This window comes from Pungitius pungitius, chromosome 1, assembly GCF_949316345.1.
Source record: "Pungitius pungitius chromosome 1, fPunPun2.1, whole genome shotgun sequence".
Lineage (NCBI taxonomy): Eukaryota > Metazoa > Chordata > Actinopteri > Perciformes > Gasterosteidae > Pungitius > Pungitius pungitius.
The window spans coordinates 2,621,911-2,642,441 of NC_084900.1; the positions used below are offsets into that span (position 1 = coordinate 2,621,911).

Below are 20,531 nucleotides of genomic sequence, written 5' to 3' on the forward strand. Positions count from 1 at the left end.
ATCCACAATTACACAGAAGGAACTGTATTTTAAATCCATTGGCATATTAGTAAAAAAAGAAATCAATGAAGTGATGCAATTCTCCATTTTAACTACATAAAAATATGGGTCTAATCTGTAAAGCACTTGTTCACTTCCAAAGTCAACGAGGGCTTTACAGATTAGGGACTGCTCTTTCTTTTTCATGGAATTCATCAACAGTGAAAACAGAAAAGAGCACATGTTTTTTGGGCCGGTGAATGTTCAATTCCTGTAAACGACACCAGAAAGACTTGACAGTTTAATGCAGTGATTCTCAACTGGTGGTTTGCGGACCCGTTTTCAATGGGCCATTGCATGGGAAAATAAAAATTAGAATAAAAAAAAAAAAATATCACACAATTCATCCTGTGATTTTATTTTGAAGAGACTTTTTTTAATGCAGCGGAGTGTGGTTATCGGTTGGGTCAAACCATTCTGATATGGGGGTGATATTAGGGTTTTGGGATAATTAAACATCTTGAATGTAAAATATAAAATTCAGCTTGTGAACTTGATTTTGAATAAATTTCAGATGTTGAGAATATTCCTCGATTTGGGTCGCGGCTTGTCATTAACGGGTGATGGTGGGTCCCGGAGCCAGACCAGTTGAGAACCACTGGTTTAATGTATATTTGGAGTTCCAGGAGAAACTCTAAAAGATGCCGGTTCTAACCTCCTCTTAGTCAAACAGTCACAGGGTGTCAGCAGTGGGGTTCAACAGGCCGAGCTGGATCTGTGACTTGTTGCATAAAGTAGTGCTGATACCTCAGCCACACCTTTCTAGAGGAGGGAGAGGCCGCCCAAAGCGCTTGGAGATCAATTAAAGGAACCTTTTGAAATCAAATAGTGAGGAAAAAAATACATTTTGTATATTCAAATATGCATCTTTTCCAAACACAATGTGTTGGTTTGTTTATTCATTTATCAGACTTTTTTGCCCCGTGCATCACCACTGCTGCTTTTCATTGCATTTTTTTCACAGACATGTTTGTCCCGTATTAAACTCCACAACTTTGTTCACCCCTACCCCTGAACCCCTTGTTCATATCCTGCGAACCAACGTTTGCGGATATCTGCATCCACTATAAGGACGCTCGCAAAGATTTTGACGCAAGTCTAGAAAAATTGATCAACACACCCAACCATGCAAGAGAGGTGAAAAGGCAGCAAGGGGCTCTTGCGTCTCCGTGTCCTTGAGTTTGCAGAAGCATAAATGGGGCGTTATAGTTAAACCAAAATTGCTTGTTGAGTTAAATTCTTTCACATCATTCACTCCTGCTTCATTCAAAAAGCTTTCATTCAATTGACAAAACAGATTAAACTATTCTTTGATAATCAATTGTGTCTCGTTTGTAAACCTGTTTTTGGAACTATGATCCCTAATTGCACCAAGGGTTGTCATGATACCAATACCTACCAAAATATTACGATACCAAATACTTTTGATCCTCTCTGGGGACCATCACCATATCGTGGTGGAGAGGTTTGTGTGTTCCTATGACCCTAAGGGCTGTGTTGTCGGGAGCCTTGCGCTTCTGGTAAGGTTGCCCTTGGCAAAGTGGTCTCAGGCGAGGGGCCAGACTAACCCAGACGGGTGTGGGGATACTCACAATTCCCCGGCTTAGTGCTGCTACATTGGAGGTCACCCCATGGACAAAAGGGTTGCCTCCCTATGCCTTCGGGTGGTGGGGGGGAAAACTCAGACTGTTGTCTGTGCATATGCACCAAACGTGTACCAGAGCACCCTAGGTCAAATAATTGTATCATCTGATCTGAGACCACATATTCAGGACACTCGGGTAAAGAGAGGGGCAGAGCTGTCAACTGATCACCATCTGGTAGTGAGCTGTGTCAGAGGATGGGGGAAAACTCAGGACTGACCTAAACCCAAGCATGTAGTGCGGGTTAACTGGGAATGTCTTGAGGAGGCTCCGGTCCAAAAGATTTTGAACTCACACCTCCGGCAGAGCTTTGCTCGCATTCCTGTGGAAGTAGGGGACATTGAACCAGAGTGGTGCATGTTCAAAACCTCCATTGCTGAAGCTGCGGCAGTGAGTTGTGGCATCAAGGTCTTAGGTGCATCAAGGGGCGGAAACCCTCAAACCCCGTAGTGGACACCGGTGGTCAGGGAAGCCGTCTGACTGAAGAAGGATGCCTTCCAGGTTATGATATCCGGTGGGAAGTTGCAGTGTACTGACAGGCTCGAAGGGCAGCAGCATCTGCCGTAACGGAGGCAAAGCAGTGAGTGTGGGAGGAGTTCGGGTTAACTATGGAGTAGGACTTTCGGTCAGCACCAAAGTGCCCCTGGAAGACGGGGGAAACGGAGAACCATTCAAGCTGTGTACCGTAAGGATGGGACCCTGTTGACCGTGACTGAGGAGGTTATCGGGCGGTGGAAGGAACACTTTGAGGAACCCCTAAATCCAACTACTACGCCCTCTTTGGTAGAGGCGGAGGAGGGATTTTCGTCAATTTGCCTGGTGGAGGTCACTGAGGTAGTCAAACAACTCTGCAGTGGCAAAGCCCCGGGGATTGACGAGATTTGTCCAGAGATGCTAGCAATGCAATCAATGGGTGTTGAAGGGTTGTCTTGGATGACACGCCTCTTCAACATTGCATGGAAGTCTGGGACAGTGCCAAAAGAGTAGCAGACCGGGGTGGTGGTACCTCTCTTCAAAAAGGGGGACCAGAGAGTGTGTGCCAATTACAGGGGTATCACACTACTCAGCCTCCCTGGTAAAGTCTACTCCAAGGTGCTGGAAAGAAGGGTTCGCCCAATAGTCGAACCAAGGATTGAAGAGGAACAATGCGGTTTTCGTCCGGGTCGTGGAATGACGGACCAGCTCTTTACTCTTTCACGAATCTTGGAGGGGGCCTGGGAGTATGCTCATCCAGTCTACATGTGTTTTGTGGATTTGGAGAAGGCGTATGGCCGGGTCCCCCGAGAGAAAATGTGGGAGGTGCTGCAGTAGTACGGGGTGAGAGGGTCGTTACTTGGGGCCATTCAATCCCTGTACGCCCAAAGCGAGAGCTGTGTTCGGGTGCTCAGCAGTAAGTCTGAGTCGTTTCCGGTGGATTATCAATAATCTTGTTTGTGGTTTTCATGGACAGGATATCGCGGCGTAGTCCGTGGGAGGAGGGTTACAGTTTGGGGGGGCTGCGGATATCATTGCTGCTTTTTGCAGACAATGTGGTCCTGGTGGCATCCTCGGTCTGCGGCCTCCAACTCTGACTGGAGCGGTTCGCGGCAGAGTGTGAAGCGGTTGGAATGAGGATTAGAACCTCCGAATCGAAATGTGTCCTTACCCTAAATGAAGGAGTTAAAAGTACCTTGGGGTCTTGTTCACGAGTGAGGGGAAGATGGAGTGTGAACTTGGCCGGAGAATCGGAGCAGCGGGGGCGGTATTGCACTCGCTTTATCGCACCGTTGTGACGAAAAGAGAGCTGAGCCGAAAGGCAAAGCTCTCGATCTACCGGTCAATCTTCATTCCTACGCTCACATATGGTCATGGAGGATGGGTCATGACCGAAAGAACTAGGTCACGGGTACAAGCGGCCGAAATGGGTTTCCTCTGGAGAATGGCTGGCGTCTCCCTTAGAGATAGGGTGAGAAGCTCAGGCATTCGCGAGGGGCTTGGAGTAGAGCCGCTGCTCCTTTGCGTGGAAAGGAGCCAGTTGAGGTGGTTTGGGCATCTGGTAAGGATGCCCCTTGGACGCCTCCCTTGGGAGGTGTCCCAGGCACGTCCAGCTGGGAAAGACCGAGGACTAGGTGGAGAGATTATATCTCTACACTGGCCTGGGAACCCCTTGGGATCCCCCAGTAAGAGCTGGTAGATGTGGCCCGGAAAAGGGAAGTTTGAGGTCCCCTGCTGAAGCTGTTGCCCCCGCGACCCGACCCCAGATAAGCGGTTGAAGATGAGATGAGATACTTTTGATACAATACCACAAATAGGATACTGGAATATTTATCTATTATAGTAATACATAAAACATCTGTAAGGTTCTCTTTTTACCAGCTTGTTCCTGCCCAGCTTTTTGAACACTTAACAAATGTAATTCATATTAGTATTAGTCCACAGCAAGATATTATTGAAAACGACATAGTAAAATCATGGCATTGATTATGAGCTATGTAGGCCTATTGTCCGTATCTGACCATAGGACTACATAGTTATTTCCATAAGCATGAATTATAACATTTTACAGAAAACTAAAGCTATGTGTGTTGGGTCCATTAAAGATGAACACATAATTAAAGGGCAATTTCTCCCCTTTATTGAAAACGACAATAAAAATTGCATCAAGTGTATATTATTTGGTACAATTTTGTGTGCATGCTGAACATGAGTGACTGTAGGTTATTTTGCATGTGTATATATCTGCTGGACTATTCAGTAACTTATTTGCTGTCTTGTGTTGCACTTGCTTGATGTTTGACTTAGTAAAGTTGTTGTCAAGCCAACACAGCTTTGGCCGACCGGGGGAAGGGGGGAGGTCAACACTACATGCCGCGATCGGCATCACAGATGTGCAATTTAGCGTCGGCGAGGTTGGAGATGAACCAGCGCGGATTGTTTTTTTAGCGTGAGACACAGGAAAACCGTGAGAGTTGGCAGCCTGTAGCTGTGTTGGTTAATTTGACAACAACTTTCCTAACAGTCAAACATCAGCATGTGCAACACAAGACCAAGCAAACCTCTTTTACCCGGACATTTTCTCTTTTGGAGACGTAAAAAAGACGTAAAATAATAAATACGTCATACCCAAAGAATTTCCAGATCTCACTTTTGGCATCTTTTCTTTCAACAAGCAGAGGATAGTCGGCAACAGCTCCTGCTCATGAGGTCATGTCTCTCTGAAATGACTCTGAGTGACGGCTGCCTGTTGCATGTGAGAGCTGGTTAGCCAAAACCGCACTGTTTTCAACGTAAGGGTACCGCAGTACCTTTCTAGTACCGGTACACCGTGCACCATTAATTGCACCGACACATATTCTGTGTGCTGGTGTTTGTAGTCTCGCTCTAATGGTGACATTTTATCAATAAATAAACCCATTTATTAACCTTCATCCTGAGGCTAAAATAACTTTTAATACATTTCTGTGCTTCCTGAATTGCACAAGAATATTACCTCACATCTGTGGTGTAATGGGTTTTATTGTGAAGGTTCTAACCGAAAGTACCAGAACTGCTAGGGGCTCGGGGTCGTGGGAAATAAGACTAGGTAGTGTGGCGAATGACGCTGCAATAAATGAGGTTCAGTTGCTCTACGTGTCACTTGAATCTATGCCGAATAACACAACATGGTGTCAGAAGTCGGGCGGCAGTAAAAGCTTAATCGCCGGGGAGGAGAGTGGGCTGTGCTGGGACTGAATACGGAAAAAAAAGATCAACCGAAAGAAAAAAAGATGTTGTATACGGAGGAAGCAGGAGCAAGCGCACCGCATACGCAGCCTCGCAGGTAAACAGCGGCAACAATGTTAACGCAAATCCACCCCCGAACGCCACGTTCACCATTCAGCCTCCCGAAGCGTTTGATTTTTCGAAGCCTCAGCAATGGGAAAAGTGGATACGGAGATTTGAAAGATTCCGTCTAGCCATCAATCTGCATATCAGCTCAGAGGCGAACCAGGTGAACACGCTCATCTACTGTATGGGGGATGAAGTGGACGACATTCTTAGAGGTCAAGCTTTAAGGGACGTGCAGAGACAGCAGTTTCCCACGGTAAAAGACACTTTGGACATATTTTGTGCCCAGGAAGAACATTATCTACGAGAAAGCCCGGTTTAATCAAAGAGTACAGCTAACTAATGAGACTGTTGACTCGTTTGTCACCGCGCTACAGTGCACTACGCGATGAGTTAATAAGAGATCGCCCCGTTGTGGGACTCAGAGACACTAGCTTAGCTCAGAGACTACAAATGGACAAGGATTTGACGCTGGAGAAGGCAGTAATTCAAGCCCGGCAGTCAGAAGTCATAAAAAGACAACAAACGGACATTAGAGGAGAGAACAACACGGAAATAGATGCTGTGTCTGGGAAATATGGAAAACAACAGCAACCAAAACCACAGTATCCAAAATACAAGTCCCCAACTCAACCGAGGTACACAACAAAGTAACAAACACAAAATGAGAGATCCTGCCACTGGTGCGGTAAGACACCTGCACATGCTAAAGTGCAATGTCCAGCAATGGATGTGACCTGTCATACAGGACACTACAGTAAGGTCTGCAAGACTGTTAAATCCATGCATGTGATAGAAACGGAGACAGATAAGGACACTCCCATGTTCCTTGGTTCTGTGGACTCTGGTTGAGATACTTGGTATGCAGATCTTACCATCAAAAACCACAAAGTCAGATTTAAAATAGACACTGGAGCGGATGTTTCAGTTATCGCAGCCCAGATGTACTACAGTATAAATCAAAACGTGACAGAGTTATGCAAACCAGACAGACCAATGTTTGGACCTGATGGCACTCCTCAATGTATTGGGTATGCGCAGAGAAACAGTCTGCAAAGGTGGAGATGAAATTGAAGAAAACGTGTATGTTATGGCCAGCAAGTGTCAAGCTAAACCTTGTGTTTAGAGCAGATACCAGACATGAAAATGCTAAACGAGAAATACCCAAAGCTGTGTCAGGTTTGGGGTTAATGCAGCAACCTTATATTATCAAGAAACTACTGAAACCTGACATTGTTCCTTTTTCCCTGGCCACACCAAGACGTGTCCCCATTCCTTTGTTGGGAAAAGTGAAACAGGAACTGGACAAAATGGAGTCCATGGGAGTAATCAGCAGAGTTGAAGAGCCAACTGAATGGTGCTCAGGTATGGTCCCAGAGCCAACGAAAAATGACTCAGTGCGCAATCTGCGCATATGTGTAGACCTCACTCACCTCAATGATGCAGTATCCAGAGAGAAATACATCTTACCTTCAGGGAAACAGATCCCTGGCTGAAGCAATCGTCTTCAGTAAGTTAGATGCAAACGGTGGGTTTTGGCAGGTCACATTGTCACACATTATACAACATTCATTACCCCTCGGACGCTCAGACTTCCCTTTGGAGTAGCCTCAGCCCCAGAACATTTTCAGCGGAGAATGTCAGTGATTCTTAATTGGCTCCCAAGCTTGGTTTGTCACATGGACGACATCCTCATTTGGGGAAAAGATCAGCAGGAGCATGATGTCAGACTTCACACAGTGCTTCGCAAACTGCAAGAGGCTGGTGTACCACTAAATAGGGAGAAATGTGACTTGAGCAAACAGGAGGTAAAGTTCCTTGGACACATTTTGTCTGCAAAAAGATCGTAAAAAACATCACCATATGCATTAAGGAACGTACCAATCCAGTGGAGCCTTTAAAACCCAGTGAGCTCCCTGAGAGACCGTGGCAAAAAGTTGGAGCTGATCTTTTTACTCTTGAGAACAGTAACTATGTTCTGGTGGTGGACTACTACTCCAGATTTGTTGAGTTGGCAAAACTGACGCCTACGAGATCAGATGATGTTATAGTACACCAATCTTTTCCAGACATGGCATTCCAGAGCTTTTCTACAGTGACAATGGGCCTCAGTTCTCAAGCCAGCTGATCAAAGACTTCGCAGCAGCATACGGTTTCAGACACGTAACCAGCAGTCCTAAATATGCTTGAAGTAATGGTGAGGCTGAGCGGCATGTCCAAACTGTGAGGATAATACTAAAGAAGGCAAAAGACCCGCATCTTGCACTTTTAGCCTACAGAGCAACCCCATTGGCTAACGGATACAGCCCAGCTCAACTAATAATGGGACGGAGACTTCGTACGCCAGTTCCTCAGCTTCCTTCGTTGCTCATTCCCAGCCTGCCAGATGAGGCTACCATGGCGACGAGAGAGAGAGAGAGAGAGAGGAGGCTAAAGGACAGTACAGTGTGAAAGATCTTACTCAGCTGTGAAAGATCTTCCTCAGCTTTCACCAGGGCAACCCGTGTGGATCACAGACACCAAGAGGGAAGGGACTGTCATCTCACCTCATTCTACACCCCGCTCATATATCGTAATGAGCTCCTCAGGGGTCATCATGAGAAAAAGGCATCACCTATTGCCGTTGCCTGAAATCACACCAAAGGTTCAGATTCCAAGTACACCAGTCAGACCAGCAGAGGGCGCCGGGCTCACACCAAACTGTTCAGAGCCTGCAGTTAGGACTCCAAAGGCAGCCTCCCCAGGTCCTGTCAGAACCAGATTTGGTAGATGTGTGGCAAAACCTTAAAGACTGGACTTGTGAAAATAAAAAACAAGAAAGTGTTCTATTAGTTGTAAAAAAGGGAAAGAAAGGGATTTTCATTCATGCAGTAAATGTTCATTTAAGTCTGCATTCATTTCCTAGAAAGGGGGATGTGGTGTAATGGGTTTTATTGTGTTTACCCATTTATTAACTTTCCCTTAGGCTAAAATAACAGATTTCTGTGCTTCCTGAATCGCACAAAAATATTACCTCACATCTGTGGTGTAATGGGTTTTATTGTGACGGTTCTTACCAGAAGTACCGGAACTGCTAGGGGCTCGGGGTTGCGGGAAATAAGACTACGGTAGTGTGAAGAATGACGCTGCAATAAATGAGGTTCAGTTGCTCTACAACGTGTCGCTTGAATCTATGCCGAATAACACGACATTTAACATCCTCCACCAATAAAGTTCATTGATTTCTTTTAACTTCTCTCCTGTTCCCCATCAGTCTGTGACTGTGTTTGTGTTTGCACTTCCATTGAAGTGGGATCCACCATCTCCTTGTCCTCTCCTCCATCCATCCTTATGAAGGCCTCCTCCCTGCTCCACTCGTGTTTTCCCCCCACAGGCCACAGGCCCACAGGACCGTGTCTCTATTTGTCTCAGGAATACGCATCATCATCATCATTGTAGTAACTCTTTTCCTTTGCTCTGCTCCACAGCACTGTTGCTGCTGGCATAAACACATTAGTTTGGGGATACCAGGGGTAATGTACTGGTATTTGTTGCTTACCAGTCACTCTGTCCCATCTGGTGGGAGCTGGCCTGCAGCTGGATGCTGAAGTTCTAGCTCATAGCTTTTGTTCGATGCAGACACAGGGGCTGTGGTTTATGATGGGGACTGAGGAGGTGGAGGAGGACGTGACGGATGAAGGCCGGAGGAGAAGTTGGAGGATTCACATTTCACCGTCTTTTCTGACTCCAATAACCAAATAATCTTCTCGGGGATCTACAGAATATTTGAAATAAATAATAACCGCCACCGCCTCTTGACAGATGAGAGCATTGAACAAACAAATAATTGTTTGACCACTGCAGGTTAAATACCTGCATTCTGAATCCACCTTTTAACTCCATTATTCCGTTCTATTTCACAGGGGCTAGTGTAGGATTTGCATGGCCAGACTGAAAAAAAAATCATAATGCCCCTCTCTTATTGTTCAGGGGGCCGGGCCAAATCCGGCCCGCGGGCCTTAGTTTGGGGACCACTGATCTACGGGGGTACCCCAGCCTTAACTCAGTACCACTTCCCCCACCACAAACCTCAATGGAGTCAGCGCAAGCGAACAAAGGGAGAGGGGCTTTAAATGGTGTCCCCCGTTCTCTGGTTGACTGAAATGGCCGGAGTGTGAGCCAATCCACAGGGTGCTCTGGAGGCAGGGCCAGCCAATCCTCCACCACCTCACCTGCAGCACAAAGGGAGGTGCGAGAGAGACACACACGTGCACGCATCTCTCTGCACGTAACACTTAGCAACCTTCTATCAACCACATTGGTCTTCCCATTTCCACTAAATGCTCAACATTTTCATCATCAAAATTCAGAATTTTCCAACTTCCTTTTCAAAAACCCATCTGTCCTTAAAATATAGTCGTCACTATAAGTCTTGATTTTCTTTTACCCTGGAATGAAACAAGTTAAAACCCAACCGAAAATATTGGTTGATAAATCAAGGTCAAGGGTGCGAATATCTGGTCTCAGATTATTGAAAGGTCAAGGGTCACGGGTCACAAGGGTCACAATTATGCGATTTCAGAGTGTTAATCTGAATACAATCGTTCATCCGCAATCTGCCACTGTCCTCTTCAGTAAAAAGTTAGTAAACTTAGCGAAGTACTTTGACATGTTGACGTGCTAGTTTGTGATAAACAATCAGCCATTCCCCTTCCCGGAGCTGAGGGAAAGCACAGAATGTTTCCAATGGTGACGTACGTTCATTGAGCAATGTACTAAAACACCTGCTGGTCAACATGCCCTTTCCTCCACTTACCAGGTAAAGTCCCCTCCCTTTTCATTGTTTGACGTAATTCACGCTACCGCTGTGACATCACAAGACTACTGTAATGGCCGTTAGAATTGGGGAGGGGGGGCTATAATGACGTTAACATACCAGTAAAATACATACTACCCGTAAAACCAGTTGCACCCGTCTAACTGGCTGAGAGACTGGGAATGTATTCATTTCTATTACTTGGTGTTTATCCAATAGATATCAATCATAATTGACCCACCACTCAAAAGTAAACTCACAGCTACAACAACTCTCAGCTGAGCTCCAAAGACTAGTGTAATACTTTATTTATATGTATCATGTTTAATATGACACTGTTTGATAAGAGTAACACTCAAAGAAGACAGTCTATTAAGTTTGTTTCATTGTTCTCATCATCACAAACATGTAGGTTACGTGCGTCGTGAAGTAATTCATTTATAAGCTTTAGCAATTAGAAGGGAGGTGGACAGAGGAAAAAAGAACATACCTGGGCCGTCATTTAAAGCCACGCCCTATAAAAAACACACCCTCTGTTCACATAAAAAGTGGCAACAGAAGCACTGTTGTCACGACTTAACTTGGGATCCAGCTGATCACATCAGAGGAACGAGCATCACCAACGCAACTCATCATTACAAGGACTGCAAGGACTTTTGGGCTTTTACACCCAATTTCACCTCTTTGGAACTGACGATAATATCTACAGGTAGGCTCGGGCCATGCAAGACATCGGTATCTGTAACTTTTGAAGTAATGCCGTATTAAGTACTTTTGATGAGCTTTTTTTACACCATATAAAACATTATTAATGTCTTTTATCTGAATCATCAACAACGAGTAACTATAAGGGCCAATCATTGAAAGTGATGAATAATATATTTAGGCATGTTAATTTTAGTAATACCATGAAAGATATATTAAGAATATCATCATGCATGTATTTTATAAATTACCAGAATTGTACTTAATTTAACTGAATTGGTGAAAAATAACAGCTAAATGTCAGAAATCTCCTTGCGTGACTGGAAATGCATTTGCTAGAAAATAGTTGAATATTGATTAAAATGTTCTTTATTTGTATAATAAATCTTTGGTTACTAGGTTCAGCTTAACATTCTATCTTTGTAAAATATTCTCAAATGAAGTACTGTAAAAAAGTTATGTATTTCCTTTATATTATTGACCTTGATAGATTTCTTTCAACACCACAATTAACCATTAATCCAACTATTCCATCATATTGTAGTACTGAAAGTCTTAATCTTGCTCCACCCAATCCAGGCATGAACAGCAGACTGGTCTTCGCTGTCCTATTTGTGACTCTCTCCTGGATGTGTGCGGGCACCGACGCCCAACCAAACACGACGCTGTCAGTAAACATGACAAGTACCATGCCGACAAGTACCATGACAAGTACCATGGCGACAAGTACCATGACAAGTACCATGGCGACAAGTGTGATGATGACAACAAACATCACCACCAACGCCACTAGCCACGCCATTACATTCCGTCAATCTCTGACTCCAGGTAATTTAAGGGTTTTTCATTGAGATAAAAATGTGTCCAACAAGTGCATTAAACAAATAGAACAATGCTTCATCAACAATTTCTTTGTGTTGTCCCCTACAGCTGTGCTGATGACTGTGGGTGTGCTCAGTCTGGCCACGGTCTGAGGAACCTGAAATCCCCAAGACAAGAAACAATGGACAACCACAACCGTCATGCTTAATTTATTGAAAGTTGAAGTGAGGGAGGGTGATCACACTCCTGAAGGCTTTATGAAAAGAAAAATGTGAATGGCATCTGGTTACCACACATTCAGATAAAAACGTTTAAGATGCAACAGTAACTACAGAAGAAATCCTGTTATAGGTTATTAAATTATGATGCCTTGAATCATATTGTCCAGTTCACCTTCAAAACTTAAGAGATGTGACATTATTAAGGACGATCATTACTTTTGCTGGCATAGAAATGTCTTTTCCCCTCCAATGTCACTAAAAACTATACTAGCAAATTGCAGGCATTTGCGTTTCATTCATGTTATTTCTAGTTATTCTTCTTCATGTGACTGTTGTTAACTTTTTCTAATGAAGCCTTCATTGGCTGATATTTTATTAATGTGCAAGAACACAAGCAGATGAGACGTTGCATATAGAGAATGCTATGTATGATACCAAATAATGATGAAATTGGTTTTGCACATTGTATTATGTAACAGTTGATGCTTGATTACAGATTTTTGAAATAAACATCCCTTTCAGAATTTTCCAACTTCCCTTACAAAACCCATCTGTCATCCACTTTCATAATTTTCATCTTTTGCAGGGAAGTGACCCCATTCTATATATTTATTATTATTATTATTTTCTATTAGAGCTGCAACTAACGATTATTTTAATAATCGATTCATCTGTCGATTATTTGTTCGATTAATCGATGAATCGGATAAAAAAATAAAAAATGTAAAAACATTAATTTCCAACCCTTTATTGAAAAATAGAACTGACTGTGCACTTTGTAAATATGTTTCGCACTAACAGATTGCTCCTTGAACATCCCTAAGTAAGCAAATAAAATGGACTAACACAAAAAACATACACACATCGCATGATGTATACTTTACAGCCGCCAAATTAAATATATTAGGCACAAAATCATGAATCATTGCCGTGGTGTTCCCGTGCCAGGCCATGTCGCTTTTGCATATCTTACAATCAGACATGTCAACCCTCCCGAATTTCAAAGCCCCTCCCGAAAATATCCCGGACCGACCTTTCTCCTGATTTCCACCCGGACAACAATATTGCTGCACCATCCGTCACTGGGCGCGCTGTTTCAGACCGAACAATAATAAAGGTTACACCTTGAAGTCGAGCGCGGCGATTAGAACGTAAAACTTCCGCAGCACCCCCCATAAATAATGTATTTAGGCATGCTCATTTTAGTAATACCATGCAAGATATATTAAGAATATCATCATGCATGTATATATTCCAAATTATCCGAATTGTACCTAATTTAACCAAATTTGTTAAAAATAACAGCTAAATTTCAGAAATCTCCTTTTTTGTTTAGCATTTCTATAATATATCTTTCGTTACTAAGTTTAGCCTAACATTCTATCTTTGTAAAATACTCTCAAATGCAATACTGTAAAAAAAAAAAGTTATATATTTCTCCTATGTATTATTGACCTTGATTAATCCAACTATTCCATTATATTGTAGTACTGAAAGTCTTAATCTTGCTCTACCCAATCCAGGTATGAACAGCAGACTGGTCTTCGCTGTCCTATTTGTGACTCTCTCCTGGATGTGTGCGGGCACCGACGGAACAACGATTGCTGCTTCCATGACAACTAACATGACAAGTCCAATGGCGACAAGTCCAATGGCGACAAGTCCAATGATGACAAGTCCAATGATGACAACAAACATCACCACCAACGCCACTAGCCACGCCATTACATTCCATCATACTCTGACACCAGGTAATTTAAGGGATAAAATGTGTCCAACGAGTGCATTCAACAAATAGAACCATGCTTGATCAACAATTTCTTTGTGTTGTCCCCTGCAGCTGTGCTGATGACTGTGGGTGTGCTCAGTCTGGCCACGGTCTGAGGAACCTGAAATCCCCAAGACAAGAAACAATGGACAACCACAACCGTCATGCTTAATTTACTGAAAGTTGAAGTGAGGGAGGGTGATCACACTTCTGAAGGCTTTATGAAAAGAAAAATGTGAATGGCATCTGGTTACCACACATTCAGATAAAAACGTTTAAGATGCAACAGTAACTACAGAAGAAATCCTGTTATAGGTTATTAAACTATAATGCCTTGAATCATATTGTCCAGTTCACCTTCATTGGCTGAATTGGGTTTGCACATTGTATTATGATGCTTGATTACAGATTTTTGCAATAAACATTTTATGTAAACTGATTATCTTTAGTAAAAAAACATTGTGTTCCAAAACATTGAAAGCTCTGAAATGAGTTTTTAGCTGTGATATGCCATCAGGAGGGCAAAGTGTGATCGACAATTACACAGGAGGAACTGTATAACAATTTTAAGTAACTATGTTATATAAAAATATGGGAGAGGGAATTTAGTCAATGTGAACTACTCCTTTTCCATTATAAGAGCAGTTTAAATGGTATTTATTCAACAGAATATCACACCAACCTAGATTTTAAAGATTCGTTAATGTTATATTTTTGCGTGCAAATATTACCTGGATTGGTTTTTAATATAATGTTACATAGAAAATGACAAATTGATATATCGGTTAGCTTGTATCACACTGATATAACGTTAGCTAAGCCATATCATAGCCTTGTTAACTGATCACAGTTCCAGCCTATTTAGGCAAGCTAAAGTCATTTTTATATTAACTAACGTTGACGTTAGCTGACTTAGCTGACAGGGAACGTTAGTTTGTCATGCACAATTGCGGTCATATACAGTCGTAGCGACGTAAAACCTCGTTAGAAAATGTAAGAATGAGCAGCTAAAGTGAACACTAGCAAAGGTCACACGGTCACGTTAGCTAACGGCTGTCAAGAGTCCGCAAGCTAGTTTTACAGTGTGACGAACATTAACCCTAATTAACGTGCGCGCGACTCCAACATTTACATATATATATGTTTCTAAAGAAACCAAACAACAAAACTACCCACACCTACCGTGACGTTCTTCGCGATGTCGCAGGTCCATCCGGCGGAAGGAGCCCCTCCTCCGTTAAGGCGACGACGCCGTTACGGAGAGACGTGTAACTGCTGCTATTTCAGCAAAACCAAGATGGTCACCGGAAGTGACATAGCGAAATGTCATCGTGCTCATCTCCCCTGGTCCTTAACGGTTGCTGACTAGAGATTATTTGAAAATGTTTCCAAGGGATTGCACAGTGCAGAAAGGCAGTAAGAACATTTGTGTGTAGGTTGGAAACTAATATATTAATTATTTAATATTTATTAAGTTATTTTAGGACGACTGCTTTTAAATGGTGACAATTATCAATAGTCAAAGAGTGTCTTTTAATTTACAAAAATACTGTGAACATACTGTTGCCTATACATCAAGCCTATTTTAAAGACTAAAAGCAGATTAGGATCTACACAAGAGTTAACAGTTGTTGCAATAACTTTTGTTCACTAGACCTACAAAAACTATATATGCATTTGACAAATATGTAGCTTACATGCGCCAAGGAAGCAATGCACTTAGAAACTAAACCTTAGAAGGGACAAAGGGGGATACATTTGTGCTATGAAGAGGCAACATTTGTCTGTGGCTTCCATGAATCGCCCCTAGATCTTTAATTCAAAGCCACGCCCTTTAAAAACGTCACCCATGACATCAGGGAAGGAGGGGTGTAGACTGACTCTTTTCACACAGCCGGTTTTAATTAGCAACACGAGGAGCACTGGTGTCACATCTTAACTTGGGGTCCGGCTGAGCACAGGAACGAGGAGGCGCGTCACCAACTCAAGCAACCGTTACAAGGGCCTGTGGATTTTTGGCCTTTAACACCGAATTTCACCACTCATTGGAACTGAAGATAATACCTACAGGTAGGCTTGGGCAGTGCAAGACATCGGTATCTGTAACTTTTGAAGAAATGCTGTACAGAAAGTACTTTAGGTCACTTTTTTTGCAATTTCTTTTATCTGAAATTTAATAACTATGAAGGCAAATCAATGCGTATTCTTGCTAGGTATGATATATTTAGGTATCATTAATCTCATGCATGATTTTACTAAATTATAATAATTGTTCCTAATTCAAGAAAATTGGGAAGACATTTGTTAAATTGTAGAATATTATTTCACATTTTGTTGAGCATTTCTATAATTTTCGGTCAATCTGCTGTATGTTTTCCTCTTTAGTCGATCAAAGAGTGTAGCTTAACATTCTGTGTGTGTTTTAATAAAAAAAATGCAAAGCTGTAAAATAGAAACGGTTTGGTTAATTCTCCTTTTGAATAATTAATCCAGGGCTTGATACAATCTCTTAACACCACAGTTAACCAAGTATTCTGTGATACTGAAAGTGTAATCTCCCCCCACCCAATCCAGGCATGGACAGCAGACTGGTCTTCACTGTCCTATTTGTGACTCAGTCCTGGATGTCTGTGGGCACCTATGGCCAATCATCAAATGCGACGAGGCCAGCAAATATGGCAATTCCTGATAACCACATGGTTACAGCAAACGCGCCAGTTACAGCCAACGCAACAAGGCCAGCAAATATGGCGATTCCTGAAAACCCCATGGTTACAGCAAATGCGACGAGGCCAGCAAATATGGCAATTCCTGAAAACCACATGGTTACAGCAAACGCGCCAGTTACAGCCAACGCAACAAGGCCAGCAAATATGGCGATTCCTGAAAACCCCATGGTTACAGCAAACTCAATGAGACCTGCAAATATGTTGATTCCTGCAAATGCAACAGTTACACCAAACTCAATGAGGCCAGCAAATATGACGATTCCTACAAGCCCCATCGTTACAGCAAATGCGACGAGGCCAGCAAATATGACGATTCCTGCAAACACGACGAGACCAGCAAATACGACCAGTCCAACAAGCCCCATCGTTACAGCAAACGCGACGGTTACTGCAAACGCGACAAGGCCATCCAATATGACTGTTACTGCCAATATGACTGTTACTGCAAACGCGACAAGGCCAGCCAATATGACTGTTACTGCCAATATGACTGTTACTGCAAACGCGACAAGGCCAGCCAATATGACTGTTACTGCCAATATGACTGTTACTGCAAACGCGACAAGGCCAGCCAATATGACTGTTACTGCAAACGCGACAAGGCCAGCCAATATGACTGTTACTGCAAACGCGACATGGCCAGCCAACATGACTGTTACTGCAAACGCGACAAGGCCAGCCAATATGACTGTTACTGCAAACGCGACATGGCCAGCCAATATGACTGTTACTGCAAACGCGACAAGGCCAGCCAATATGACGATTCCTACAAGCCCCATTGTTGCAGCAAACGCGACTGTTACAGCAAACGCCACGAGGCCAGCAAACGCGACAACAGCGGCACACCCCCTGAATACTGACAGCACAGTGGAAACTCTTCAGGTGAGTGATCCCACACAAACAGCACGGTGAACCAGGAGAGATCTAAACTTAGGATCACCTATGGTGTCTAACATAATCAAAGTGCACTTTTCTCATCTCTTTCAGACTCCTCTTTCTAGGGCAGCATGTGGGACTACGGAGCTTTGTGTGGCTGAGCCCTCGAGCTGTGACCCCTCCACAAGTTCCTGTTTCTTTCTGAGTGCCATGCTGATCAGCGGTAATAAATTTGCGTTTGGGCTCTCTGGAGAGTCTGACGGCTACATTGCTGCCACCCTTTCACCGGACGCCACACTGGTATGTCAAGTTCGGTCACCCAATGATATAGTTAGTTTGAAGGCGTCTAAAAGGCGGATGAAAAGAGATTAAAACGTTTTTGTTTTGTCTACAATAGGGAGGAAATGACCCAACCTATGTCTGTGCAAATAACAGAGGTGCTGTTAAATTCGTCAGCACATTCCTCAACAATGGCCACCTCACAGTGACAGTGGTGAGTTAAAATTGGAGCGAGGAGGAAATAGAGCTGTACGTTGGCGGCAATGTTTTATTTTTTTGCTTAACTAATGTAATCGGCCTAGTATATGGAAATCACTTTGCATGCACATGAACCTTTTCTGCCAAGCGCACAGTCCTTATAATCCTTATAATGCATGGAGGTTTCAGTCAGGTTTTTATAATAAAACTAATCTTCGTGTTGGGCATCTTCGCCATTGTCTTTGCTCTGCAGCTGAATGTGAGCTCTGTGAAAGGCAAGGTCGATGGAAGAAATATCCAGTGTACATTTGCTACCACTGTACCAACCCCAGCTGCTAGAGCTTCCAATTCCGTACTCGCAGTCTCCACTGGACATTTCAACAGCAGTAAGCTGGACACAAACATCATCATCATCATGTGCGCTTTGACAGCCAACTAAGACGGACTGTAAATGAGACTATCATGTATTATATTAGACAATATTGCAGTGTAGTAAAAACCTATTTTTAATTACAGCTAGTGGTACCCTGGGACGTCCAACCCCAAGAATACAGAGTTCCGTTGTAGACCTGGCGAATCCCAAGGTCACAGTCATTAACAACGTTGCCCTCAACACCACTAGCCACGCAATGACATTCCATCAGTCTTTGACCCAAGGTATGTTGAGCGCTTTTCCATTGAGATAAATGTTGTTCATTAGAACAATGCTTTGTCAACAATATCATTGTTCTCCCCTACAGTGGTGCTGATCACTGTGGGTGTGCTCAGGCTGGCAACATTCTGAGGAAACTGAAACCCCGAAGACGAGAAACCATGGACAAGCATGATGGTTGTCCACTGAAAGGTGGAGGATGATCACACTTCTACAGGATTTCGACTACTGTTATTTTAAAGTTTTTCATTCAAAATATAATAAATTGTTTTATTTATAACCAAAGGACTGATTGATTTCTGTCCTGTAGGTTGATATGTTGACGTTGTTCCTTACGTCGGCAATTTTGTGGTTAGCCTTATAAGAAAGTACAACGATGAATCCAACAACTAATGTAATTGTACAAACCACTACCTGGCTTTCACCAGTAGATGCCATGCTTCACGAAAAGAACTGTTAGAGGTCTGTTTACCACACATTTAGGTAAACCTTTAAGATGTAACTCTAACCACTGAGGAACTCCTATTTTTTGCTTTTAAACTAAGTCATGAATCCTCAGTTTACTTTCAAAACGGACAGATGGGAAATTGAGGGCCATGATTACTTCTTTTTTTTTTATTGCTAATGTCAATACAATTTTTAATAGCAAATAGACATTTAAGCTACTATTGTTCAAAAACTTAACAGCAACTCCTAACGTTTGAGTTTATTTTAGGATGATTTTATATGGTGACAATGAATAGTCTCAATGAAAGTGTCTTTCAAATCAGTCTTGGATAAAAATGTGCTGTTAACGCCCTGTGCCATAAATCAAATCAGTGTACCTCTTTTAAAGGTTTAAAGCAGATTAGGACTTTTTTTTTTAAGTTTTAGCCAGTTAATAGTTGCTGCAATATTTTTGTTCACCAGACGTACTAAAATATATATGCATAGTTTTATAGGACCTTAAATGTACTAAATTCCAAATTCAGAGCATGGAGGCCTGCCAAGTCTACTGGTGCATTTAGAAGGTTACCAATATAAACTTTAAGAAGCCAAGACTGAAAAAATCAATTTTGGGCCATTTTTGTTTTGCAACTTTTGGTCAAATCATGTCTTTGTTGGGGAGGACAATATTTAAACAACAATCAATGTAGATGCAAGAGTGATTCACAGTAAGCCGATGTATATCTGGGTGTGTTTTCCTGCATGCAAACCATGCCCACTGCAAGTTTACATGTTCTCAAATACCAGAACAAATCACCCAGTACAGTACGTCAGGTAACACTCAGAAGAACTCTCCAAAGACGGCAAGTCAACAGACAGTCTGGCATTGAGTTGTTCTAACCTCCATTCTCGGGTTGCATCCGGAGCCATGACTGTGAGGAGCCAGTACATCTGGATCCTCCATGGTAAGACGTATGTTAAGCTATGTTTATTCATCATTTTTACCATATACTAACTCGGTTGTTTTTAATTAAATGTTTAAACAACTTTTTGCCAAAAGGAGGCAGAAAAATGGATACACAATAAGCAGTCCCAGGACTTCAAATTGTAATTGCTTGTCTCTATCATTTAATTGCACTCACTCACCCAGCATTAATATTTTAAAAGGGTATTGTGTCAAACAAAAACTTCAATATTAAGGTTTTGTTTGTGCTAACATTCGGTCTAGCTGCTACTTAAACCAATTATTATTTTTTTTTTTGTTCTTTCTTTGTTTCAATTTGAACTCATGAGTTCAAATGTGGCACAAAGTATGACCAACTAATACTGTGTGTGTGTGTATATATATATATATATATATATATATATATATATTATATATCAGTACATTATAAAATTGTATAATTGAGTGGAAATCATTAACTGTCTAATAACTTAACAGGCATTTCTCTCATCCTAACATCTGGAGCGCTGGCAGGTAAACTTGTTTTTCCTCGATACATTCTGTGGTTTACTTGGCTTGTAATTATCTTTTTGCCATTAAGGTACCCTTCTTCAAAATGTGGCACTGA

At 42.5% G+C, this 20,531-nt stretch overlaps 1 protein-coding gene and 2 long non-coding RNA genes across 3 annotated transcripts; all 3 read left to right on the plus strand.

Moving 5' to 3' along the window:
- The first annotated feature begins 10,845 nt into the window (after positions 1-10,845).
- Positions 10,846-12,540, plus strand: LOC119223083 (uncharacterized). The gene is made up of 3 exons (XR_005120859.2): positions 10,846-10,993; positions 11,569-11,817; positions 11,920-12,540. It is a non-coding gene; the product is annotated as an uncharacterized LOC119223083 (long non-coding RNA).
- Positions 12,541-15,416: 2,876 nt separating this feature from the next.
- Positions 15,417-16,528, plus strand: LOC134116582 (uncharacterized). Its single transcript, XR_009948548.1, has 2 exons — positions 15,417-15,870; positions 16,375-16,528. It is a non-coding gene; the product is annotated as an uncharacterized LOC134116582 (long non-coding RNA).
- Positions 16,529-17,187: 659 nt separating this feature from the next.
- On the plus strand, positions 17,188-18,819 carry LOC119222921 (putative ferric-chelate reductase 1). Its single transcript, XM_037479935.2, has 6 exons — positions 17,188-17,411; positions 17,517-17,705; positions 17,803-17,898; positions 18,136-18,268; positions 18,399-18,539; positions 18,623-18,819. Exons 1-6 carry the CDS (start codon positions 17,214-17,216, stop codon positions 18,664-18,666), a joined length of 801 nt encoding a protein of 266 aa, XP_037335832.2. The 5' UTR covers positions 17,188-17,213; the 3' UTR covers positions 18,667-18,819.
- Positions 18,820-20,531: the final 1,712 nt, after the last annotated feature.